The following is a 27,170-nucleotide window of genomic DNA, read 5'->3' on the forward strand; positions in this document are numbered from 1 at the left end:
TCGTGTCAGGCGCCCCGCGCTTTGTCTGCAGCCGCCTCTAGCGGGGGCAGCGGCTGCGCTGGGGCCCGTCCCGCGGGTGCGGGAGGCGGCGCCGCGCCGGGCGGGAGCAGGCGGCTCCGCGGTAAGCAGCGCCCTTGGCGCATGCGGTTCCTCGCGGCGGGCGGCGGGACCGGCGGCGGCTCCCGGGGACGTGCGGCGCCCTCCCCGTGCTCGCGTGGTCGCTGCTGGGGCTTCGTGCAGCTCGGCCGCCCTCCTGCGCGGTCCCCTGCTCCATCCCCCTGGAGCTGTCAGGTCCTTCCCCGCGCCTTGAGCACTGCTCGAGGCCTGCTGGAAATCGCCGGCAGCGGGAGGAGGCCCGAGAGAGGCGAGGCGGGACTGGGGAAGCCTCGCGCCGGGTGCGCCCTGAGCGGGGCTGCAGCGCGCCTGTCCCTGACGGCCGCCGCCTGCTCCGGCCCCAGGAGGTGGGCGCCGCGCGCCTGCGTGAAGCTCAGCTCCCCTGCATCCATAAAAACCCTGCAGAACGGCGTGGTCGTATTTCAGAGAAACCTCAGCCCTACAGCACTATGCCGTTTTAAATAATTGTCTCTGTTGTTAGCCCTATCCAAGGGAAAGACTATCCTCCAGGCAGAAAGAGAGAGAAGAACATAAAAAGAAGAAACAGCATCTGCACATCTTTCATATGCAATTTCTACTGCCTTTGTACCCTGAACTCCTCTGTGTAGGACATAATTGTCTGGACTGCACTGGGCAGTTAACTAATCTCATGGGTGCACTTTCCTTTTTAGAAGGGCAACAAAAAACACCCTTTTGTTTTGGAATGGGTTCACCACCAATGTACATGGTTCTGGATATCTATTGACAATGTCACAGGCAGAAAAAAACCAACTTGTGCCAAAAAAGAAAAGTGGAGAGATTATGAGGTGGTCTGTGGTTCCCAGGGAATTGATTCCATAAGCTTAGACCAGCTTTCCAAAAGTTCTGTCTTCCAGCAGAGCAGGTTTTATCCTCACTGCAGGCTGAAGGGGTTGCCTGTCTAAAGCTCTGGTCTGCCATATATTTGATAGATGCCCTTAGATCAACAGGTCCTAGAAAATGGAGCCATGCCTTCATGAGATATCCCTAGGAGACAGCCAGGCAGTTGCGTGGTGGTTGGTGTTGCTGAGGCAATATTCTGTTTTTCTGTCCCAGATGGATTTTTCACAAGTATGAAAGGTGTTTTTATCTGCTAAACTGCATTTCCGTAGTTAGCTGTAAGATGGTAATGCTATGAATAGCTAAAGGTCATTGCTGACAAACAGTGAGTTTCTTAGATCACAGGAAAGTGTAGGAAGCGTTGCTTCCAAATGCTATATAATTCTGCAGGTGCAAATTTCATGATTATGTTTTTATATAGTATTTTAAATGACTGTAGTACAAGGTTTTATATTGCAATATTATGTTTAAAAGTAGGATTCAGGGTCTTGCTCTGTCCTGCACACATGTATTTCTGATGGGCATGGTTCACGTTTCATGCTGGGAGTATTGTGAAGGCATTTCTCATGTGGTTTGCTCTGTGTACAAGCATGTGCAAGATCCGGCCTCAAGGCATTTCCTGGAAGTAATCACCAAGCTGAGAAAGTGTATAGCTCAAGGTGAGAGCTGCCATGAAATTTTCAGCTGCTGAAGGAGCGACAAGGTCACCTATGCATGAAGACACTGCGCAAATGCTTTATAAAATAAATGTTTGATCTCTGCCTGGCATATCAGCATGGAGGTTTCCTTCTGTTCTTATCTGACTCCTGAGATTTTATTGCTGTGTCGAAGGTTACATTTCCAGTTTGGCTTCTGACAAATTAGTTTTCTGCTTGTAATGAAACTGTCTATATAAATGTAACAAATATTTAACAATCTAACAATCTAAAGATTGCCATGACAGAGAAGGTAATTGGTGTTGTTCAGATGCCTACTTTCTGTTTACGGTGCTGTTCAGGTACAGACAGGCACGGTCTTCACTCCAGCTGGCAAATCTCAACCAGTCTCTGCACCTCACAGCTGAGACGTGGTGTCTGCTTGTATGAATACTCCATGTTATGCCAATAGGTTTTATTTAGCATTAAGACCCCCAAGTGAAACTAAGTTGATAATTAAGCTACTAAGTAGTGGGTCAGCACTGCTTCAAATATGAAAGTAAAAATTCAGCATTTTAAATATGCAAAACATGGGGATTTTTGCTTGTATGCTTGGGTTTGCTTGGGTTCTTGCAGACCTCTGTGCTGCTCTTAGCTTCCCCCATGTTTCCCTTAGCAACACCATTTCTTTTCTCCATAGCAGAAATTAGTTTTGTAAGCTGTGATTTTGCTAGTATTGCAGGTATCATTTTTTTTCAGTATTTTAACAGAATCATGAAAGAATAAATCATGTAATTTTTATTTCTTTCTGCTTTTGGTTTGATGTGCCATGGAGCACTGTTGTTTCGTTGGGGGTTGTTGTGCATTTCCTAAAGGAAGGTAATGGTACTTTTCTCTGATGAAGCCAGGAAAGAATTGGCTCAGTAGCAAGTAGTTCACAGAAGCATGCTTGAATATTCAACATTTCCAGTTTGTTTTTCCTGACTTTTTCTTAGGAGTGATTAATAGCCTTGTAAACAGAGTATATTTATAAACCTGTCAGCAAGCCGCCATTTACGCTTATAGCTCAAATGCAAAGGGCATGTCGCAGTGACCCATACTAGACCTTGCCTCCAGACGATCAGCAGGCAAAGGGCAAGTTCTCCTTTGTGCGCTGACACTATGGGGAAAGCTTTTAGCTTCTCCTTCGCAGTGCATTTTCCTCCTCTTTATAGTGGTGGAGTTTTTCCTCTAAGCAATAGTTCAGCTTTTTAAGGAACTTAATGGTATCTTAGTTGCTGCCCTTTAACAGCTTCAATGGGTTGGACGAATGTTCTGTGTGTTGACCATGCAGATGCCCCATGTTAAGGGGAAATGTGAGAGGATATCCTAAATCAAGATGCTGCCCAGCTACAAGAAAATTAAGTAGTGGGCTAAGCCACCAGTTCTGCATTATTCCTCTAGGAAGCAAGGGAGATTTTGTTTGTGGAAGAGGAGATAATGTGACACATTTTACTTCTTGTGCATGAAGATAAGAGAACTCATATATGGCTCTAGGGACATAAAACATAGATGAGTAGCAGTGATGCTCCTGCATGTATCCTTTCGCATGTCGTGGTTCTTTATCAGATTCCTAGGAGACCTAGTAAAAATCTAGTTTTATTGACATGACTTATGCAACAGTATCTGTATCTCTCCCAGGAAGAAAACTGGCATTAGAAAACAGACAGACAGTGGTAGTATATCTTTAAATTCATCAACTATAGCCACCTAGATAATTGCAGAATAACTTCAAAGGTGTTCAGATAATTCTAACTGTAGAACAGATCCTTTTATGACCCATATTCTTTTTATGTGAACATAAAGCTGAATAATGTGATGTAAGATAGAATACAGAGGTGTAACCACGCAGAGAGTGGTGCTAGGTTTGTGTTTCGCAGAGCTCCCCTGCGCATGATTTGGATGCTCCCGTTTCTGTGCTCCTGACACGGCCTGCAGAGAGACCTCGAGGCTGTGCCGCTGCGGCGCTCGCGCTGTCCCTTCACGCAGGTGCAAAGAGAAGACAGCCCTGGCCAGCGCCTGGGGGAGCCCATTCTGTGGGAGCTGGAAGGAGATGCTGGCAACACGGTGCAATGGGGCCAAGGGCAGGGCTAGGTTATGGGCCAGCGCTGAGGCAGTGTTTTCTGGAGCCAGGCTGCTCCTGTGCTACTCTCTCCACTGGAAGATGGGGGACTTTCCACAAGTGGTTCTTTCTGGAGCTTCTCTCTATTGAAAGCTCTTCCTGATGTTTTTGGTTGTTCACTTTTTTGCTCTGCACAGGAGGGTGATCTTGCCATGACATTCAGGGCTTTGCTGTATTTTCCGGAAGCGACTACCTACTGTACTAGCTGAATCACTTGCTCTAATGGGTTGTTTCAGCTGAAACTGTTCTTTCACAAAAACATGTCGACAGATGAACAGGCTGCTGCTTTGTGGGGAGAAGCAACAGAAGGCACTTTGCTGTTTAGGTTATTTTTAGAATGTTTTGAACCAAACTCATGAGCATGTATAAACGCTTACGTGCTATACCAGGATATGGCCTGGGCATTTCAAAAGGGCTGAATGAGTTAGGTGCTTGTATTTGTAACTTGTCTTTCACCTAATTCACTTGAACAGCCAGCCTGCAGTACAGGAAGGTATCTACACCCTAGGTGACTAGTTGGCTTGAAACAAGCCCTTTGTGATGCAGCACTCACTGGATGTGCCCTTTTACAAGTTTTTTGGAACAACTTAAGTTTATTATGTTGCTGGCAGTATGGAAGTCAGTGTTAATATTTTATAAGTCCTTTGGAATTTAGAAAGCATACTGCAAGGGGGAAGTGGAAAATAATGTATTAATATTCATTTATGAAAAGCGCGGGGGCTGGCAGTTACTCGGGTGCCTCCCCTGCCACAACGCAGCCCTGCTTGGCTTGGTGTCTGTGCCGGGCACCATGGCCTCAGGCACTGGGGCTGCCGCAGCGAAGGGCCCGGGCACTAAGAGGAACTGCAGAGCACGTTGCAGAAACGTGCGGAGAGCCCTCCAAGCTGATGATTCTCTCCACATAAGGCAGGCGTTAAGACACTACCTAACTTAGTTAGGTACTTGCACTTGAGCTACCAAGGCTGGCCATGCAGCCCGGGGTACCACCTTATTCTTTGGCAGGGCACACATCCATAGCTTGCAAGCTTAGTCAGTACTTCTGCTAACTACTACGCTGTGGCTTGGCTTGTGCTCAGCACTGGCTGAGCTACATAGTGTCTTCATCCTTTCGCAGCTGCAACGTAATTTGCAGGAAGTCTGAGTTTCTGCTAAAACCAGGTAGCTCCTCAGTAATACACATGGTGTTCGACTTGACCACCTTCTTTATGGATGCTTCCTTTGGTTAAAGATAATGTACTTTTTTTTAATCTTTGTATTCTTGGAAGCAACCAAGATGAGAAACGTCTGCAAGGAGAAGGCTGCATGATTCCTCCTTATGCCAGTTCAAAAGAGATGTTTGCCAGCGTGCTTTAACTAAGACCTTCTTGGGAATACTGCCATGAAACAAAGTACAAAATACTAGTGGCTTCTGTGTTTTCCACCTGCTGCGCTAAACATGCTTCTATTTGCCTATCAGCAAATGTCAAATCGGTCCTCTGGCCTTTAGAGAGATGCACTGGGAAAACATCTGTGCAGAACCTTGTCTGGGTGCAGGACTTCTGCTCTGCACCCAAGTGTTAGGGTTTTTTTGCAGTGCATAGAGTGGCTTTGACATTCGGGATCAAATCTGTTTAGACTGAGAACACAGAAGTGAAAAACCATTAATAGCTTCATTTTCATATTTCAGCATAATTTAAATAATTCATTTTCTTTTCAGATTTTTTTCTTCTAATGACCACAGCATGTCTACCTATTCATTTTTGCATGTGCAGAGCTGTGCAGGGAGCAATTACTACCATTTGACTCATCGTACTTCATTATATTTTGAGTGTTGTTGAAGTCGGCCAGTTGGGCAGGTGGAATAAATGGTGCTTGAAACATTTCCTGTTCTTTATGTTACTGCTATTAGTTTGTGTACTGAGTTGGATTTTAGTTTTAATTACGGTTTTAGCAGAAAAAGAGATACCAGATTCACACTGCTTATAAATATGTTTGTCAAAACATGCTGAAGGAATCAGATTGCTGATTAGTCTCTCTGAACTTTAAAATTTTTAACTTAATTCTTGAAAGTGTTTTGGAGTAGCGGTAAAAAATTGTAAAAATAATGTTGAATTTTGTTCAAATCCAGTGTAATAAAATCAACTAGTCCACAGATGTCCTGTTGTTTTAAATTCCTGGTACACACTAGGTTCTAGGTTATTAAAAATATATAAGTACTGTATATTGAAGTAATGAGTGGGAGGCCTCAGGATACAAACCTATGTAGCATATGAATCTTATTTCTTATCTGAATGACTTCTTGTCCTGTTTCATCCAGCTCATGACCACAATCAGTTTATCTGTACTGAAGTTTCCCATGGATTAATAGACTCTGAGACAGTTTGCTGCAAATACTGAGCCCTGGATTGATGCTTCAGTCACCTTTTACAGTCAGATGGAGAGTTTGGAGAAAGAGAGTCATTTCCTTGATGTGCAGACAGAGGGCAACATGGAGCAGCCATTTACTGTTAGCTCCCTGGTAAGTATTGCAAGATACTAATGACTCAGCCCCCTCTTTCAAATAAGCAACAATTTGAGAGAGGTGCTTGGCAGTGCTGTGTGTCACCTATGGGGCTTTCTGCCCAAATTCTGCCTGTTCCTCGCACTTTCAGCTTGATGATTCCTTTGTAACTTTTTTTTTTTCTGTAAATATGGTTTAAAGAGTTTTAGCTTGTTTCAGTGGTCAGGTTTTTAAGAATATGAAATGAATATTTTGAATAGAAAGAGTAAATCTTTTCAACAAAGTATGAGGAAGCCATTTGCCATAACCATTCATTAAGCCACTTAGAAGGTAACGCTTATAATAAGCAGCTATGCTTCTTGTTCAGTAGAATTAGTTCCAGCTTTTTAATCTTCAGCTGCTTCCTTTAAATCTTAAAAATTAAATCTAAAATGAACTGTTGACTTCATTAGGGAAACTTATTTACTTGAACTTGGTCGGTTGAGCTATACACAGCCAAGTAAGCACATCATATAATAGCAGTTTGAGTGTACAGGCCATTCACCAAAGTGTTTCAGTATTTTAAAACATACCTTACACAATTTCCTGCTTGGAGGACTCTGAAGATGACACGCTTCATGTTGCTTTTCATCATACCAACAACGGTTAACTTAATTTTATCCTTTTTTTTTCTTCTTCTTCTTTCTCCCCATAGAATTTCTTGTAATTAGGGGATTTGGGGAGGGAGACGGAGTCGCTTGTGTTTGTATACAAGTGTGGGTACAATTGTATCACACAATTGAAGAATTATGGTAGAATGCTTTAAGTGTTGCTGGCAAGGAGGAAGAGGTTAGCTACTTCAAAAAGAAAGCTGAACGTTTTCCTTGGGTTCCTTAGATGAGATGACTTGCTGAAGGTCTAATGAATACATATCTTGTTCTCTTCTCTAATCTCTCTTCTCTTTTTCAGAAAAAGCTAGTAGCTATTCCTGACCATACAGACATCTCTGTGACCCCAGAGGAGAGAGTACGTGCCTTAAGCAAGCTTGGCAGCAATATTACAATCAATGAAGATATCACTCCCCGTCGTTACTTTAGATCTGGAATAGAGATGGAACGAATGGCATCCATATATCTGGAGGAAGGAAACCTGGAAAATGCTTTTGTCTTTTATAATAAGTTCATAACGTAAGCAAGTTTGTTGTTACTGTAGCTGTTGATCCTGAGTAGACTGAAGGAGTCATGGGGAAAACAGGGCTCCCCTTAGTGAGTAGCTTTGCTCTTTTGAGATCTTTAACCACAGTCTTTGTTGTAATTTCTTCCCCACTAATAGTAATCATATCTGCCAGTCATGAATTAACCTAAAATGCTGAGCTTTCAGTCTACTGTACCAGGCTGTACTATGAGCACTGCTGGCTGCAGGTTATTGTGTTTCAGTCAGCATGTTTGCCAAACATTGTGCACAGTTTAAAAAGCTATATGACAGAACAGACTCAACAGAAAAGCTATATGAGAGAACAGATTAGCAGGTTAATGCTATGAGCTTCTGCAGACATTCAAGACTGTGCGTAGTACCACACAGCACTTAGATAACAGGAAATGGATTTTTATCTCTTTTTACTCTTTATCCTGATAAGGATTAGGGTTTTTTTTTCCCGTGAAGAAGAAATGCAAAATCCTCAATAAATGATCATTATATGAAAATCCAGACAACTTTCATTACAGCTCTCAAAATAGCTATCTGAAAAATATATCCATGTCAGAGTTAAGTGCTTCAACTAGACTAATTTGTAAAACTGAATGGTTTATTTCACTACTGAAAGTGTTTTTGTGTGCCTTAAAATATATATATATATTTTAATAGGAAACTCTTTACTTCTCTTACATCCATGATGATCTGAAAGCTAACCCTGAATCTTGCTTATTCAACTTCATTTTAAATGCTTGTATTTAAGAACAAGAACAACAGCAGAGCTGTGTATCCCAAAGATTTCTACAGCTGAGAGTATTTCCATAATTAGATGGCTAGATGGATTAATACTACAGTTAGCTGTGCATGTTGGTCTGGTAAAAACAACAGTATTAATGATAGTGCTGCTTACTAGATTTCCCATCTAAGATTCTGCATTTTACCTAAGGACATTTTTACTACTATTACATTTGTTATTATTATTGCACTGGCTAGGTTGGAGAATGGTTTTGAGGCTATTTTCAGGTACTGAGTGCTGGTTCCTTTCTTAACCCAACCCACAACCCACACAGAAAAAAATCCAAAATATATTCAGATTTAGAAAATGACCTTTTGTCATAACACCATGTGTACACTACCAGCCCATACAAGATCTTAAGTGACAGTTTAAACTAGTGAATATGTAGAACCTGCTCAAGTCATCTAGGATACAGTGTTTAGCATTTCTAACATGTGAAACTTATTTCCTTGCCAGCATAAAAGCTATTATGAATCTTCCTCAGACTGCTAAGGCAAACACGTGTGTGTTTAATTTTCTAGCTTGTTTGTAGAAAAGCTGCCCAGTCACCGAGACTATCACCAATGTGCGGTACCGGAAAAACAAGATATTTTTAAGGTAGAGTTACTGTTTCTTGGCCTTTTAGAAACTTTCCTCGCTTTCCTTTTCTGCCAGTGCAAGCAGAAGCCAAATGTAGCCAGCACAGTTTGAAGTTCCGATAACTCCGTTTCTCCATTTCTCATTCCTGTTTTATTTCAGTATAGTCACTTGATCATTATTGGAAATTATATTCTAAAGAGCAAGCAAGCACTACCTCTGAGTTAAGTCTGCAGATTGTTGGAAACCCAAGTACTGTTTCCAACAGTTTCTAAAAATGTGTATCTAAAAAACACTAACAGTACTTTTTTTTTGATTCTGGTCCAAGTTACATGAACAGCCCTGACTATTGCAAGCAGAGAGAAACAGCTGTTTTGAATAACTAGTGTGTGTACATTTTTGCCTACCCTGCTAAATAATCAAAGTATATTTTCACTTTCTCTATTGCCTAATATTCATTTAGTTGCTTTATCCCATTTTTACCGTATTTTTTCTTCCACTTTATTACAAGTAGTTTCACTATTATTTTACTATAAGAGAATTTCCAATTATAGTTGTACACTGAATTAAAACACCCGAGCTGGAATTGCCAACTGAGAATCTTTAGAGTATACAGATTCTTCTGCTTCATTCTGCCATATTTGCCTGGCTTTTTTTCTACTGTTAAAGTTTAATAATGTCATCTGCAAGGCCAAAAGGCTTCCTGACAAATTTGAGTTTAAAACACAAATCTAGGAAAACATCCCTATTGGAAAGGGTACCTAAGATATGCTCCCCTACAAGAGAAGGCAACAGACTTAGGTACACATTCACATTGCCACCTTAACCAGTAGTCCAAGTTAGTTTGCAATTGCCTTTGCATCAGTAGCAAACATTGATGGTCACTTTTTGTTGGTAGAAGAATCTGCCTTGGTGGTCCCAAGAAGTTACCTGTGTGGATATCTTGGCAAATAGCTCTCCCTGCACCCCGACGAGGAATGGGCATCGCAGCTGTATTTCTATCCAGGGAGTCCTAGAGAAATGTGTGGCAATCCTACCTGAAATAATGAAAGTTGGAGTTAGCTTTAGGAACAAAGTACAACTAAATCAGAAAAATTAGTCTTCACACATCTATTAAATAAAGCAGAGTTAACAGATGGTTAGAAAAATGAACCATCTTTCCTTGAAAGCAGTCACACCTTTCACTGATGTAAATTAATGTAGCTTCATTAAAATCAGTGTACTATGTAAGCTCACCCCAGGTGATGATTTAGTTTTTATTTATTTCTTTCTTTACTAGGAAAAGAGTAGTAAGTTTTTATTATTGTTATTATTTTGATGTTTTATTTGAAATCTGTATTACAGCTGAATTTGTTTACCAAGTCGTTCTTTTGAGAAATATTTTTTTCTATCTTGGTTCCCTCCAAAGAAATTGAAGGAAGTTGCATTTCCAAGGACAGATGAATTGAAGAAGGATCTCTTAAAAAAATATAACTTAGAATATCAAGAATATATGCAAAACAAAGTAAGTTTTATACGGATATTGAATCAATGTATGAATATTACATGGAGGAATTCTACTTCTGCCTCATCTCTTTACCACTACTATTCTTTTTGATAACACTTCATTTACATCAAAGGTAAATGAGTCAAACGCTGTCGCTACTGGAGTAAAAACACCACTCCTCACAGATATATGTACTGAAAGTTTTGTGTTAGGAATTCTATACCTACAGTATTTCCTTCCATGTCAAACTATTTCTGTGGATATTGAAGTGTTTGGCAGTTTAGCTCACAGGCTGAAAGACTTTTAAAAGGTTAATGATTGAATTTGGTGGTGGTCTTAGTGTTTAGATTGCTTGCTGCCCTATTTTTTGTAGTCTTTTCAGCTTTGTTCTGAGAATCTAATTACTTTGCTTATGTTTCAGAACAAATGTAAAGCGGAATTTCTGAAGAAATTAGAGCAGCAGCGGCTAATAGAGGCAGAGAAGAAACGCATCGCGCATATGCGGCAGCAGCAGCTCGAATCAGAACAGTTCCAGTTCTTCGAGGATCAACTGAAGAAGCAAGAATTAGCTCGAGATCAGAAAATTAAAGAGAACATGGTTATGTCTGAACAGATAGATGGCAGCATGCTGTCTTGTATTTCTGCGCCTCAGAACAGTTCTTTATCTAACACATTGCTTGAGAAAAAAGAGATGAGTGGCACATCAGGCTGTACTGGAAATTCACCTGCACTAAATCAGGCCCTAAAGCCAGCAGCTGCTTTAAGTGCTGTTCAGAGTAAGTGCATAGATCTGTTTGGGGTTTTTTTTTGTTGCTTTTGTTATTTAATTTTATCTGCTTCTTTGCTGCTTATAGCAGTCCACAGACTGCATATATATGTAATTACTTATTCACTGTGAGGGAGTCCATTTTGAAATAAGAATTAACAGGTTAATGTACGTAAAATAGTCCATATAGTTTCCTCATTTTAAGTGAGGAGATTAATTGTATAGTTTCATGGTTCCATGTTTTTTTACTATGCGAATTGACAGATCCATCTAATAGATGGATCTAGAGATAGTATTTCATTCTTATGGAATCTGGATCAGACTTCCTATAGAAGCTTGAATCTCACCATGAACTTCAAGCAGAAGAGGAATTTGCAGGAGTTCATTTGAACAGCAATTTTGGAAAACCCTGGCCTAGAGAATGCCTCAAAAGCAAGTCAGCTAGTCATTCATGGGTTGATGACCCCCCTCTGAAAAATCATCTTTAGCTTCATGAGAAATCTGTAATGGAATAAGTATAATTCTCTCCTATTTGATAATTGTATGCAACTGTTTACATTGAGAAATTCACTGTGCAAATTACATTTTTTCTGTTTTTGTTTGTTTTGCTTTGTGTGTGTATGTGTGTTAGCTCAATTGGCTGAAGCACTCAGAGGTGTAATTTTACCCAGGGATCTCTGTCACAAATTTCTGCTGCTAGCAGAGACAAATACAGTAAGAGGAATAGAGACATGCGGAATTCTCTGTGGAAAACTGGTACAGTTAAACCTTCACATTTTTTGGGGAAGGCATTTTAAAGAGCACTATATTTTCTGGCAGTGTACTAGTTTTGCAGCAAAAACAGATCTAAGCAATAGGTGCTTAACATCATTAACCTCATAACATTCACTTCAGATATAGAACTGTGGCCTGCTGCATGCCTGCTAGGGTCATCAAATTCATAACAACAAAAAGGAGAAGAAAATGCCCTTGTCAAGCTGTAGCATTGATTTACAAATGTTCCAAATACAGTCACCTCCTGTTGTTACTAATACTGCCCAGTATATTTTCACAATAAAATGCTAAGTGTACATTCAGGTATTTTAAGTGAATGTAACTGGGGCTGGCATGTTTCAGATTCCTATCCAGTACCTTTTTTAGTTATTTGCTTCACTCTGCGTTCTCATCTCAATGTTTGTTTTACAGACACACAATCAATTTACTATTACCCATGTAATAGTGCCAAAGCAGTCTGCAGGTCCAGACTACTGCGACATGGAGAACGTGGAAGAATTATTTGGTGTTCAGGATCAGTATGATCTCCTTACTTTGGGGTGGATCCATGTACGTATGCCATGTAGGTTCTGGCTTTTCTGTTTTGGCTCTGCATGCTGTGTGAAGCCAACTCTGGAAATAACAAACTTTAAAAGAGTAACTTGGATGATCCAAGTGAATTTGTTCACAATACTAATCATTGGGATGTAACTGAGCATTTATGTTCTTCACAGATAGTATTTCTAATGAGGCATCTAGTTGACACAAGGGTCTAGTTTTGCCGGTACAACTTCTGTTTATGTCTATTTAAGGGTACTTTTATTACTTTCTAATTACATTTATTTCATTTCATGGTAAAAATCTAATTTGGGGGTACTATTGTGGTGTTGAAACTTAAATGTTAATTAAAGTCAGTTGCATGGACTGCCATTTCACTCTTGAGAACTTTGACCAGTCAAGACATTTCCCTATGTCCTGTGCTGCTTCATTCCACTTGCTTTTTCCCCATGATCAGAAAATTGTTTGTACATCTGATTGTGAATGTGCCTCCATGAACTTCATTTTGAAAAGCTACCCTGAGAATGCAGAATCTGAGATAACAAGTTGAGAACTCAGTCTGGGGGAATTACTGATACTTTCAGTTGTTACAAATTATTGTTTCTTCTAGAATGTGTATCGACTGTGATTTGCTAAAAGTATTTCATGATGTAGAGATTTCCCTTTCTTTTTGTAGACACATCCAACACAAACTGCATTCTTATCCAGTGTCGATCTTCATACTCATTGTTCTTATCAGCTAATGTTACCAGAGGCCATTGCAATTGTTTGTTCACCAAAGCATAATGAGTGAGTTCTGACTTTTCTAAGTAATGTTTAGATATTTTTCTCTGCTTCCTATCTTAAAACTTGATCAAATACAAACTGGGTTGAAGGACAGGAGCAGGTGTGGGGCGAGTTTGTTTTCTTTATGTTGTTTAGTCTTACATTCCAGTGAGAGTTTATGCACAGTATTGTTTTGGGGATCTCTCTCCTCCTGCCCTCTCAGGCCCAGGTTTTAATGTTTTATGTGTTTTTATGCTCTGCTCAAACCAGGATTAACAACAGAGGATCATTTCCTGTAGGTCTTATTGGCCATGGCCTGCCAGACACCTATCTTTGTTTTCTCTGTTGAAGCAAGTGGAAGGGCTTAGAGCTGCACAGCAATTACTGTGGAGGTCTATGGCCTTTGCGGTGCTTGGCCTTTCAAACCCATAGGGCCATCACTGAATACTGTGCACTTTTTTAGCCCGTATTAGTGGCCATCTGCTCTTATATAAGACTTCCATGGATCCTATTCTAACTTCTTACATGAGTCATAAGAATCTGACCCAGCCTTATCTCCTGTGAATCAAATGTTATTGAGTATCATCTTGTCCTTCTCTTGAGCCAAGCAATTTGTATATGAAACAGTGAACTTCTAGGACGAGGGCAGTACTTAACTTTCATCTTTTACTTCCAGCACTGGCATCTTTAGACTTACTAACACTGGCATGCTTGAAGTTTCTGCTTGTAAAAAAAAGGGATTTCATCCACATACAAAGGACCCTAGGCTATTTAATGTAAGTATATAACGCAACTTTTTTTTTTCTTTTTTTTTTTTTTTCTTTTGGCTGTGCTTCAAACAGAAATTATACTTGCTTCAGACTAAGTTTCTTCATTTTCCCATTTTCCCTTTTTCCCTACCTTAAAATAATATAACTCATTATCTTCTTACCTTTCTTTCTAGCTCATTGCATTCCCTTTCTTTTTCATTACCTTTTCTTCATTGAAAGGTAGAGCTATCAGAAATCTATCTGAAAGTCAGTACCCACATGGAAGTAATTGTATGACTGGCAGTTTCCATCAGTTACGACTTCGGCTTGCTTTTAACAGAAGCAAATGCCACAGATTCAAACAAGAGTTGTTCATGAGCTGTTGAGTTTTAAAACAAAGAATTTAGTTCGTCTCACCAGCTGTGGGGTCCCAGCAGAACTGACCAGATGCTGCACAGTGCAGCTAAGAATTGATTAAACCCCATTTTCTTCATTATCTGTAATTTTCCCCCAGTTCTTCAGAAGCTTTCCTCAAGAACTACAAGTTCTTCAGTGTTTTCAGAGCCTGACATGCTGTTTGTATCGCTGAACAGAGGTCATTCCTAATTATATGAAATGCCACTGTTTCCTGAAAGACAGTCATCTTTTTCCCTTTGAATAATTACGATTTTTTTAAATGGGGCTCAATTGAAAGACAGACCAGCTCATAGCTACAGCTCAAAATCAAGTGATCAAATGCATAGAAATAATATTTTAAAATGACATTAGGAATTACTTCTTTGTGGTATAGCACTCGGAATGTAAGTATTAATCCTCAAAAAGGGCTCACTTACAAACATTATGCAAACTACTGGTATCAAAAATTTCCTTTTAAGTACAGTCTTCAAAACACCTTGATCTTCCAACAAGAACAGCAAGATCATGGCCTTATTTCCCAAAGAAAAATACCAGGTGTGATAATACAAGAAACTTCCTGAAAACTGACCAGCAGAACAATCCTAATTTGCCTCCATCTGATTTACAATAAAGGTTCTTTTCCGCAGACCCATCACAAGCATTTACAACTAGTTAGTGCCATTAGACACAGTTACAACTAAGTGAGAGCTCAAAACTGCATTATTTGAATAGAAACACCTGAAGCGACTACAGAAAGCAAGAAGGCTTCAAGCTTGGCTTGCTGTTGCCCAGCAGACAACCCGTTCCCCCTCCACCTCAGTACACCATGCTGTGATTCACAACTACTCAGAACTATATTGTGTTTTATAGGTCAAACAATAAGCAAGAGCCTTCTTAGAAATCTGTGTCTAATTGCATACTGTAATCCTTATCCTGCTTAGCAGTCTACACCTGGGAAGATACAATTGCCTACTAACAGGCATAGTGAAAGGTAAAAATCAAAGTTGTATCTATAGGCCTAGTATTAAGTAGATAAGGAATGTTAGAAGGAAACAATAACCCATGTATGCTATTTTACTCTAATTGATTTCTATGAGTAATGTGTTTATTTTTTCTACAGCCATGCACCCATGTGGTCGGGAAAGACATAAAGATAATTGTGCTGGATCTGAGGTGATACGGAAGGACAGTAATGGCCACTACTAGGCAAGTGGCCAAAACAGAAAAATGGCTTCCAGTTTTCGTATGTTTTCAAAATGACTTTTATATTTATACATTTTAGATTGAATGGTTTGATATTTATTGGTCTTGACCATTTTGGAGTTACTTTGTTGCTCTGTCATGATGGAGTTCAGTGACAGCTCTGCAACTCTAAATGTATCTCAATAATATAACAACACAATAAAACGAACCTCAAACAACTGTAATGCTATTGAGGTAATGCTTCTTTTGTCACTGTTGGCATTAATTGTCTCCTGAGAATTACAGATTTTTAATAATATTTGACTTTTTGTAATTTGCAGCTATGTTCTTACAGTTCTAGCTGCTTCAGTGGATTTACATTTCACGTAGTACAGCCAAATAAGTCAGCTTGGGTGGCTTGTCCTCCTGCTTCCACACCTCCTCCTTTCCATCTTTGTATATATCTGGTTTCTGCTATGTTGTTAAACAGAAATCACTTAGGAAACCACAAGTCTTTTACCTGAGAGCTGATCCCTCATCATATCCTGGAATAACGGAGATGCATCGGACGCTCTTGGAGGAAGATGTCTTCTGCAGTAACCCTCTAGCAGAAACTCCTACTTGAAAGCAAGTTCTGCTCCTGAAAGACAGCTATCTAGAGATGGATTAAAAGATCCCTCTAGAGGTAGAAGAAAGCAGCATACAGAAGTCTTTCCTCTACAAGAGTTCATTCAGAATCTGCTCTGTGAATCTGAATGACTTGTACTTTAAAGAATAAGGTTAGTATGAAAAAGTTTGGAACATATACTAACCCTCAGAAGTTGGTTGAACAAGATCAGGAACCCAGAAGTTAGCAGACATACTAAGTAAGAGTAAGAAAGAGATTCTAAATACCTTACAGTCTGAAAGATAAGGAGGAACAGGTAAGTGGATATCAAAACTAAATAGCAGCCTGTATCCTGAATTCTAACAGTATAGATTGTAGCAATTTTCTTAGAACTGACCTTTTTCCAGACATCGCTCAGTGAATTCTTTATTTATATATACAGTAATAAGACAGTAATACTGGCTTCAGCTCCTATACATGTATTTCTAGTTTAGCATTCGTTTCAATGTGTTTAAGACAATAAATGGAATCAGAAAAATCACAGAAAAGAAGGCATTCTAAAACAATTTTATCTGCTTTGTTTACATTGCCTCCCAAAAAACAAGTTAAAAGAGAAAATATATTAAGCCTGCTTAATTATGCTTTAGGCCTTGCCAGAAACCACAACATAAAAATAATAGGACTGCACTCACCCTGAGGGCATATAATAACAAAGTCCCGTGTTCAGTCTAATGACAAAGCTTGGTCCTGCCCCCCAAGGAGCAGGTTTAGTTTCTTTAACGAGGAAGCACTGAATTGCTGTGGTGTGTATCATACACCTCCGGGCCACGCTTACACTAAAGGAAATTTTCAGCATTACAGCTGTTAATTAAGTAGTGATGTGAATAGATAATTATTTCTGGACAGACCAGGTGCAAAGCAAGGTGCATGTGCTCATCATTACATCAGTCAGATGCTCTGCACCTTTGATGCTGCCTAGAACTTTAGAAGACTCAAGACTGGGTTGGTTTTCAGACAAGAGGATTTAGTGAAGCTACACACTGGCTAGACACCAGTAGCTGAGCGCTCTGCCTTCCACGTTACCGAACAAAACATACCACCTTTCCTAGTGAGCCCAGCATAACGTAGTAACAAATTCATGCCACCAGATGGAGCGTTAAACGAGCTGTAATGGTGTCTCCACAAATGCATGTTACTTTTGTAAAATATGAGCAGCAATTTTGTAGCGTATTTAAAATTTATTCCAAAAAATATACATAGTATCCAATTAAACAGAGTCATGACGATGAAGGATTTATGGAATGAAGTTATAAGAATGTATCTTCCTGAATACATTCACAGTAATACACTAAAGAGACATGTAAGGCAATTTAAAAGCATTTGCGGTGAACAATGGAGGGGCCTGCTTCATCGTACTCCTGTTTGCTGATCCACATCTGCTGGAACGTGGACAGGGAGGCGAGAATAGAGCCTCCAATCCAGACGGAGTATTTACGTTCAGGAGGAGCAATAATCTGTTCAAGAAACAAAGGAATCAAATGCAACCTTGTGCTGTGAATGAGATAGATTTGTTGAACAAAATTCCTGACGCAGTTACATGCAATATCAGTGAATACACTCTGTCTATATGCTAGTGCCATCCCCTAGACAGTAAGCCACTGCTGCAAGCAGTGAAGTTAGAGAAATTGAGAAATTTAAGTCCCAGACTCAAACTTTCTGACTGATTCAGCCTACTCAGCAGGAGCTGTGCACTTGCATACTCATGACTGGAAATTAGAAAAGGGGAGATAATTAGTCTGGCAACAAGAAATGACAGCCAAAAGACTCTGGAAAAATAAGTGGCCTATGGAATATCCTTTTTGGTAGAGCCAGGAAAATGCTTGCAGTAGAAAGAAGACCTGTTTGTCAAAGGCTCTTGATTTTCTGATCATGTAGGCCAAGGACAAAACCAGCATTTCCTCTTTCATTCCCATATTTCAGCCTAAAAGGGCTGAAGAAGCTTAGCAAGGTCCCAGAGGAAAACTTGTGCTTCTGATGTTGTGCTTAGCCCTTAGGGCATTTTTACAGAATTCAGCATGAATAAGGAGAAGAGAGAAGCCCGTGTTTCACTAGCAACAAAGTTACTCTGGATGCTTATTTACAAAAACATACACAAGAATTAAAGATATCTACAAAGTGATGCAAGTGTTGCCATTTTTTCATTAGGTTTTTGTCAAATCAGGCAGTCTACAAACAATTGCACTATACCTTGATCTTCATGGTGCTGGGAGCAAGAGCAGTTATTTCCTTCTGCATCCTGTCAGCAATGCCTGGGTACATGGTAGTGCCACCAGAGAGCACATTGTTGGCATAAAGATCCTTCCTGATGTCTATGTCACACTTCATGATGCTGTTGTAAGTAGTTTCATGGATGCCAGCAGACTCCATGCCTGGAAAAGTTAGAGCACAACCCTAAGGAAGCAACTCCATATAAAGCCTTAAAAATGCTAACATAGAAACACCACTACAAAGTGACCCTCTGGAAGACGCCAATCTTGGTCACTATGGAAATCTGGAAAGTCATTCTGCAACTGCCTATGTTATTTACTTAGAAATTCCCTGGGACACAGTCCTGTCCTCCTCCCCTCCTTATTTATACATAATTTCTCCATAAAAAGGAGGCTGGGCAGTGGAACAGTAGAGTTTCAGTAGGCTCTTGCAGACAACCTCAAGTGGCCTAAGACTTCCTTATATGGTTCTGAAATCATTTGTTTTCTTTATTTTTTCTAATTTGAGCCAGCTCAGAGACAGAACAGTCAAAATATGTCCTAATACCTCCAAGTATGCAACTACTTTATCCATTTCTGCGCTGAAATTCTGCCCATTGGCAGAACCTAGATTCCTCCGTGGCCTCACTGCAAGCTTGCCTTCCCCACAGCTGATCAGCACGGCGCTAAGTTAGCTACGCTCTGCAAATGTGAAGCACCATCGATACAGGACTCCAAGCAGTCTTGGAAGACTAAAAGTTGTGCTCCCCTGCCCCTGCAAGCACATTTAAACTACAGTCCTCACTCTGTTTAGGAAAGTGGCTCTGTAGCCATTCTTTGAGGGTAGCCAACTATGTAACGTACAAATTGACATGGGCCCAAAGCCAGAATCGAGGAATAAACATTCACTGCTTATTTTGGGAAATCATTTTGCCTTACTGTTTGACATGAAGTTCCCCCCATCCTATTAAAAGTTCTGTTTTAAAACATCATTTTGTCGCGGGAGCCCTAGCACATACTCGTGTAAGCTAGCAAGGGCAAAGGATCAAAAAGACCAAGGGCTTGATATTTCTGGTCAGGATAATCAAGGAACCTACCAATGAAAGACGGCTGGAAGAGGGTCTCTGGGCAGCGGAAGCGCTCGTTTCCGATGGTAATCACCTGACCGTCAGGAAGCTCGTAGCTCTTTTCCAGAGAGGAGGAGGAGGCAGCCGTGGCCATCTCATTTTCAAAGTCCAGAGCCACGTAGCACAGCTTCTCCTTGATGTCACGGACAATTTCCCGCTCCGCTGTTGAGAGGATTCAGTCTTTAGAATGGCATTTAGGGAGGACCTAAGCATTTTGATACAGGTTGTTCCCTTTCCTTCTCTAGCATCTTCCCCATTTTTTGAAGAAACCCCCTGACAGCCCCGCAGGGCAAGTACTTCTCTATTGGAATCCTTCATGCAACTTTCTAAGCAGCTGTAGAACCATCATCATTCCTTCTAAGGCCATCAGAAACATTACACATTAAAATAACTCTTCCCGTTGGTCTGCACTATGTTCTTACCAGTGGTCACAAAGGAATAGCCACGCTCCGTGAGGATCTTCATGAGGTAGTCTGTCAGGTCACGGCCAGCCAGGTCGAGACGCATGATGGCATGAGGCAAGGCGTAGCCCTCGTATATTGGCACGTTGTGGGTGACACCATCCCCAGAGTCCAGCACGATCCCTTTGAGCAGATAAGACAAACTGTTTGTTCTGGGCGGCACAGGTGCATGCTCAGCTATTCACAAGGCCTGTGCCACTTGGCCCAGAAGCCTCCTACCTGTGGTACGTCCAGAAGCGTAGAGGGACAGGACAGCTTGAATAGCCACGTACATGGCTGGCACGTTGAAAGTCTCAAACATGATCTGAAATGCAGTTAAAATAGTTTACAACATGGTTCATATTTTAACTAAAGCAATATATTGAAAGAAAGGGAAAAGACAAGATTTTCATGTTTCTTGATGGCCAGTAATGTTGAGGCAAGAAAAACACCTCTGAGTATAAAAATATTTGTTCTTTAAGGCATCTCTCAATATCTGGCCTGGAACTATGATTTATGAATACATGCATGCCACATGCATGTATTAAAGATAAATTTGTTATAGGCCTGGGTCTTGAAAAGATTAAAGATAACAGCTTGGACAGACCTAAGTTTTTACACTCAAAACTGATTCAAAAAGATTGTGCCCGTTTGACAGATGATCACTATGCATTATTCCATCTTGCTTAACTCACTACTGTGGACAGCAGGACAGTCAAGCTGGCACAACTAACTGTAATGATCAAGTTCAGATCCTGCTAAATTCACAAAATTGGGATTATTCTGATAATAATCAGGGTGAGCTTACTTGGGTCATTTTCTCTCGATTGGCTTTGGGATTCAGTGGTGCTTCTGTCAGCAGAGTCGGATGTTCTTCAGGCGCAACACGGAGCTCATTATAGAAAGAGTGATGCCAGATCTGAGGAAAAGGAAGGAAACACCATCACCATCATCTCAAAATCACTTCTGGCCAGCAGCTCTGCTCCAGCACTCTGACTGCCCACGAGAGGGAGGTTCCTGATGCACTTGGTCTTGTTGCCTCCACAGCAATTACCAAAGTGACCGGAAAAAAAAAAAATCACTATCCTTGGGTTTTACTGCTAGTAATACACTATTTTTAAGCAGATACACGTTAATGAAAATAAATATGCTATTCTTACAGTAGAAGAGAGAAGGCAGGACAGATTTAATTGAAACAAGGCTATTTCACTCTACATTGCCCTTCAAATATAATATGGAAATGCTGACACTGGTTCCTTTTGGATCCTTTTTCTCCATTTTAGCCTTCTGCTCATTTACATAAACCAAGGGAACTGTCTTATTTCAGGTCAAAAAAGGAAAATCCAGGGGCAAATAGCATTAGCACCCAAGTGTACAAATGCATTTTCCTTTCCATCTTTTCAATAGACCCTCAAGAAGCAGTATCAATATTGACTGGAAGTGCAATAGTTTAAGCATCCCTTAAAAGATATTTATCCTAGAACATACAGAGATCCCTGCAGTAGCATTTGATAGATAAGGGGTCTCTTGAAGACAGTTTCTTCTTCTTTTGGTTTATAGAGGTCAGCCCAAGAACTCATTGTAAGAAAGGAAAGTGATTTTTTTGTGGGACAAAAAGCCCACAAGCTTTCCACCTCCTCATGGCTAACTCACCTTCTTATCAGCCATAAAATATGAGGCTAGGCAGGCTGTAATGAGGAGGTTAACTCACCAATAAGAATAAACCATAAGAGAGCTTCTAAATACCAAAACAGATTTGTTATGCTTGTCTTCAAGCTGGTGGTGATTACAGACTGGTTTGATGGTTACATCTCTGAAAGACTTTTCTGTTTTCCCCAATAAAGCCTATGATGCTACAAGAATTAATAAACCCTATGCGGATGCACAGTCTTCTGCAGCATGTTGTGCTATCATGGCCACTTAGAACAACTCTAGCTCCACAGCAGATCACAAGACTTTCATCCAAATACTATCTCTGACATGGATTCATTTCATTGTCAGAAATTGTTCATTGTTTTGCAAGAACAGAGATTCCTTCTTCAACTTCATTTTCTCACTGGTAATTTGAGGACATTGCTATTTTTTGCTTTACAATAGTTGGCAAAGATGTGTAGACAGGACAAAGAAAACTAAAACCCATTTTGATATATTCCAAGTGATACTTCAACTTCAATACACATTAACCTTTGCTAGTCTGGCTTCAGTGGCTAACAAGCTTCTGACTAAACTGTACTGCTAACCCGACACTTTGAACCTAATGTTCCCAGATTACCCAGGAAACTGTAGATCAAGTAGGTGTATGATACACCTCATTTTTGCACTGCTGAAATACCTTCTCCATGTCGTCCCAGTTTGTAATGATGCCGTGTTCTATGGGGTATTTCAAGGTCAGGATTCCCCGCTTGCTTTGTGCCTCGTCTCCTACATAGCTGTCTTTTTGACCCATGCCGACCATCACACCCTACAAATGACACAAAAGGAGTTAGTCTTTCAAAGATAGGTGTTAACATAGTAATTAGAACAAAGCGTTTAGAACATTGCCTGTCAGATACACTCAGTTGCCAATGACATTAGTTACACAATACTTTATGAAAGCTCATGTTGCAGAAGTACTCATTGCTTTTCAATTTACAAAATTAAATTTTTAGTTAAACCTTTGAAGTTAATATCTGTATTACTGCTTAGATCAGCAGCACAAGTACAATGTTAAATTGATCAATAGGGTTGTCTTAATGATTGTTATTATTTAGGGATGAACTATCTGCTAAAGTATCATGAAGTGAAGTGGGGAGCAAAGCTGTGCCATCGAATGGTCAAGAGGGAGCAATATACACTTTACATTTCCCAAAGCTTGAATTTCAGTGTTTTTTAATCTCGGGTGGGTTTTTGGTTTCTTTTGAATACTGAAATAGTGCCTTTGGAGATACTAGCAATTTAAATCTATTGGTATATGCTTCCTTCTAGGTATTTTCATGGATCTGGTAGTGGTCCATGGACCAGAAATTTAAAAAGGCTTTGGAAATGCTGTAGTATCTTACTACGTTGAAAATAGAAACATGAGGAAAAATAAAAGTATATTAGGATGCTTTGACTGCATTATTCTCTTATCAGAATTTAGTCATGACCTGCTCCAAATCTTGTCTTCTCTAAACTGTCCTGTCTTGGAAACAGGAAATCTGGATTTGCAGTTTATGATGGGGTGATCTTTTCATCAGGGGACTAATGTCATCCCTAAACTGTGGTCAGGAAAGAGGGTTTCTAGAAATCTGCAGTATTTTTTACCCCTATGATGACTGTGTGAGTTATTTTTGAACAATTAATACCATCCACATGGTCTATAGAAAATGATATTTGATTATCTTTTTGCCCAAAGGCCTCAGTTAGATCTCCAGATCTACAACAAAAGTCAAGCATTTCTCCTGCCCTGAAGAACTTAAAATGTACCTCCTATGTATGTAAGTGCCAAACATATTAAAGTCAGTTTACCCATTTTCTTTTCACCGAGTCCTTGGATGGTATAGAAGCAATTAGGTAGATCTTAAAACTCAGCAGTCCATTTCATTCTATGTGGCCTAGCTAAGCCGTTCTCGTTCATGCTAATGATGAGCTGGTTCAAAACTCTATTTTGCATCTCAGCATTTTTAAATTAATAAAGCAAACTGTGAAGCATTATAGGGTCAACTGCAAACCTTTAAGCTACAAAACCCAGCCCTATAGAAACAAATGACCCTGCTCATTTGTGCTATAGCTAAATGAATCAAGTCAGGAAAGTTAACAGGAAACCAACTGAAAAATTTTCCTTCTTTCTCTCTAAATCATCTATCACCAAACTTTGTGCAGTCAACATTTCTACATGATTTGGATGGTAGGGTTTATTTTTTAAAACTGGCTTTACTTGACAAATATTCTAGGAGATTAGAATTGAGGGCAGGGAGAAGAAAGGAGGGAGGATTTCCATGATGCTGCTGTCAAGGAAAGAGCCGTGGCTGCACTGTGGCGAGTTACACAGACTGCTCGGGACTGGGCTACCCCACACACAGGACAGGGTGGATCTGGACGGACACCTGGGTACAGGGCAACCAGACCTTCTAGAAACGCTGCAGAAAATAATCAAACCAGTTCATTACCTGGTGCCTGGGGCGACCCACGATGGAAGGGAAAACTGCTCTTGGAGCATCATCCCCAGCAAAGCCGGCCTTACAGAGCCCCGACCCATTGTCACAAACGAGGGCAGTGCTGTCCTCCTCCTCGCACATCTTCTACGGCAGCGTCCTTAGGTCCTCCTGAGAGAAAACAGCAGGAAAAGAATAAAATAAAAGCTCACACTCAGGTATACCAGATGCACTCTTGAATATCTAGACAGCTGTATGAAAGGGACTGGTAGTAGCAAGGACACACAAAGTCCTAGTTTGATAAAATCAAGGCTGGGATGAAGAAAAAAACTTCCTTTTGAAAATGCCAGAGTTTTTCAGCACGCTGGCAGGAGAACTGTCTGCACAAGAGCTAATTCAAGAGGACTCCAAAGGAGACTTCCCGTCCCGCTGCAGAGAGACAGGCCAGTAGCAAATGTTATCTAAATAGCAAACGTTCATCTAAATTTGGTCAAAAAATCCACTGCTGGGGCAGAGGAAATAAATAATGCTGGAGTGACAGCTGCAAAAACAGGGATTCCTGTGCATCAGACCCAGCACGGTACTCCCTGCTTTCCTATGCCCCTGTCAGCATTGGGGCCCACATGGGAAGCCTTTGACGCACGAGCTCTTCACTCGTGCCACTCACGGGCTTCCACAGGACAAACCACATCAAATACTCGTCAGCAGCCAGCGGTATTTCACTGATACCGATATTACCCCGCCGTGTCAAGAGAGCATATTTCCCATTTTAAAAGCAAGGCAATGTTCAAGAAGGAAAGCAGGCTTTTCCCAACCCTCCTCTACTCATTCAGAAAAAGACGCTGCCTTAACAATCAGCCTGTATTTGGAACACAGGCCATAGCACATCATCATTTCAAGCACATGCTCCATCATCACTTCAAACCAGCTAATAAACTGCAGTTGTAAAACGGCAATGGAATTCATGTTGGCTCCCTGACTCTGTAAAGCAGAAACTGTTTTCCTCCTCAGGCAACAGACAATAGCACAGAGAGTAAAAATGCTTTGAAGGGTTCGTCCTGAAGTCAGTTACAGAAACAATCCCCGAATACCAAGGCTGGAGAACTATCTGCGCCAGTTCACAGAGTGGCAGGGGAATCCCTTGGCGCGCTCTGCGCCCGGGCTCGCGTGCGGAGCGTTACCAGCTGGAGGAGGCAGCTGCCATGCCCAGATCCAGCCGACTGACACACAGCCCCGAAACCGCCCGCCACGGGAATGCTGCGAGGGCGGGATGAGGAGGGGGACAGGCTCAGGATGAGCCTTCGCTCATCACAGCATCCTGAAGGTTGGAAGAGACCTTTGGAGATCACCTAGTCCAAACCCTGCACACGCAGGGTCACCCAGAGCACGGGGCTGCATCCAGGTGGGCTTTAAAGATCTCCAGAGAAGGAGACTCCACAGCCTCCCTCGGCAGCCTCTTCCAGGGCTCCATCACCCTCACTGTCAAGAAATGATGAGAAAGGGAAATGATGAGAAAGGGAAGGTGAAAATGCCGCTTAGTCCCTCCGGCAGATGGAAGGATCCTCCTTTTGAGGCGCTCTGTCCCTGCACGCCGGGCAGCCCGGGGACACGGCTCCAGCAGGGCGGCTGCAACAGGCATGGAGCTGCCCTGGGACAGGACACGGAGGGAGTGGGAGACCCCTGTGCTCAGGTACTTTATTGCTCGTGCTAAGGACGGAAACTAGGATGCAGATTTTCCATTTATTAAACTCCTGAGAAAACAGGTTGCTGATGCCCAAACACTCACTCAATGGAGTACAACTGTTATCTAACATGAATGAAGGGCTGCTCTGGACGAACCATTTCCTAATTAGGAAGCAGGCTTTCCAAGCGGCTGTTTTTGGAACAGAGCTTGAGGTCAGGGAGGTTGCTCAAACCAACGCAGCTAATGCAGTGCCAAAAGCCACTTGGGGGAGGGATGAGGAGGGGGCAGGAAAGGCTACGTTTCTGAGTGTAGGGAACTCTAAATGAGAACCATATTTAGTAATAAAGCACAGAAACTTGAAGAAATCAGAGCTGAAGGGTTTCTGACAGGGTGCTTTCCTGCCAGCCAGCGAGTTGGAGCTCGGCACTGCCACAGCGCGCAACAGCAACATCCCAAGCAGCAAGTGCACTCAGCTCTGTGCAATAACTGTAGTTTTCTCTCCCAAATAATTAACCCAGTATTTAGCTACTTATATCTACTATTTTCCATTTAAAGATAGCCAGTCACCTCACCAAACTCCACAGCTACCTGCTGAAAGAGTTGCAGCCTCACAGGAAACACTGTGGGTAACCTGTCCCTAAAGGAACACTTGGCATTTTCCTGGGCAATGGTTTCACATACATAGAGACAAGGACAAAAACAGAGCCACCCTTGCTGTATCATACTAGACACTGCTATTTTGCACACTTCCCAGCTCTTTTACAGTCACATTCCCCAAAACACTTTCTTAAAACATGTTGCCACACGCAGAGTTAAAAGCACTGAAGCAAAGTTGCTAAAAAGCTCCACTTCACCGCAGAAAAACCCACCCCATGCAGAATATCATTCTGCCCAAAACTAATATCCCAGGGTCACACCGGTTAATTTGAACATGGACACAATCACAATTCCAGTGGTAGCATCACTGTCTCCATACTGTTGCCGAGTGTCAGTGCAATCAGCAAAAACACGTGGTAGAACTTTATTCCCATTTTAAAAGCACTATGAAAATAAAGCCAATGTAGTATAGATATTACAAGCAATTCAGTATCAATTCATCTCTAATAAATGCATAGGCAGAGTACAGCACAACATTACATCCTCCTGAACAGCTTCCAAGTGACCACATTTAATAAAAGTCCTCCAGAAAGGTGGCATTTGCTCCGGTTCAGTCCCACTTACCCTGATGGTGCTCGGCCGGGATAGCTGCTCCGGGATGGTGCTCCGTGCATCCCAAGGCTCAGGGGTTATATAGCCCCTTCAGCTCCTCTCCTCCCACGAGCCTCCCAAACAAGGAGCAGAGACAGCCAGAGACAGAGCTGAAGTCTCTAACAAAGCCATATAGGGACCGTATTACAAAAACCTCTAATCTGGGTGGCCACGGGCCCTGGGTCTCTTCCACTGCATTCCAGTGCAGAGCTCATGAAACAGGAGGAGACTTTCAGCTGTGCAAGATAAACACTTGGAGACT

At 41.3% G+C, this 27,170-nt stretch overlaps 2 protein-coding genes across 4 annotated transcripts; one reads left to right on the plus strand and one right to left on the minus strand.

Annotated features, from left to right (window-relative positions):
- The first annotated feature begins 6,037 nt into the window (after positions 1-6,037).
- Positions 6,038-15,651, plus strand: STAMBPL1 (STAM binding protein like 1). 3 transcript variants are annotated; one of them, XM_026051698.1, is made up of 10 exons: positions 6,039-6,265; positions 7,196-7,413; positions 8,735-8,810; positions 10,198-10,293; positions 10,697-11,051; positions 11,673-11,797; positions 12,227-12,364; positions 13,029-13,141; positions 13,794-13,893; positions 15,383-15,651. In XM_026051698.1, exons 1-10 carry the CDS (start codon positions 6,182-6,184, stop codon positions 15,437-15,439), a joined length of 1,362 nt encoding a protein of 453 aa, XP_025907483.1. In that variant the 5' UTR covers positions 6,039-6,181; the 3' UTR covers positions 15,440-15,651. The 3 variants fall into 3 exon arrangements, with proteins under 3 accessions (XP_025907489.1, XP_025907483.1, XP_025907497.1); XM_026051704.1 differs by lacking the exon at positions 10,198-10,293 and having other exon boundaries at positions 6,038-6,265; XM_026051712.1 differs by lacking the exon at positions 8,735-8,810 and having other exon boundaries at positions 6,042-6,265; positions 7,196-7,376; positions 10,208-10,293.
- A 1,079-nt stretch (positions 15,652-16,730) lies between these two features.
- On the minus strand, positions 16,731-26,927 carry ACTA2 (actin, alpha 2, smooth muscle, aorta). The gene is made up of 9 exons (XM_026051194.1): positions 26,882-26,927; positions 23,992-24,147; positions 22,197-22,325; positions 20,673-20,783; positions 20,105-20,189; positions 19,847-20,008; positions 19,395-19,586; positions 18,299-18,480; positions 16,731-17,565 (listed from the first exon to the last, which is right to left on the minus strand). Exons 2-9 carry the CDS (start codon positions 24,118-24,120, stop codon positions 17,422-17,424), a joined length of 1,134 nt encoding a protein of 377 aa, XP_025906979.1. The 5' UTR covers positions 24,121-24,147; positions 26,882-26,927; the 3' UTR covers positions 16,731-17,421.
- Between the last annotated feature and the right edge of the window lie 243 nt (positions 26,928-27,170).

Source organism: Nothoprocta perdicaria, unplaced genomic scaffold (genome assembly GCF_003342845.1).
Source record: "Nothoprocta perdicaria isolate Ctin4 unplaced genomic scaffold, notPer1 scaffold_111, whole genome shotgun sequence".
In the NCBI taxonomy this organism is placed as follows: Eukaryota; Metazoa; Chordata; class Aves; order Tinamiformes; family Tinamidae; genus Nothoprocta; species Nothoprocta perdicaria.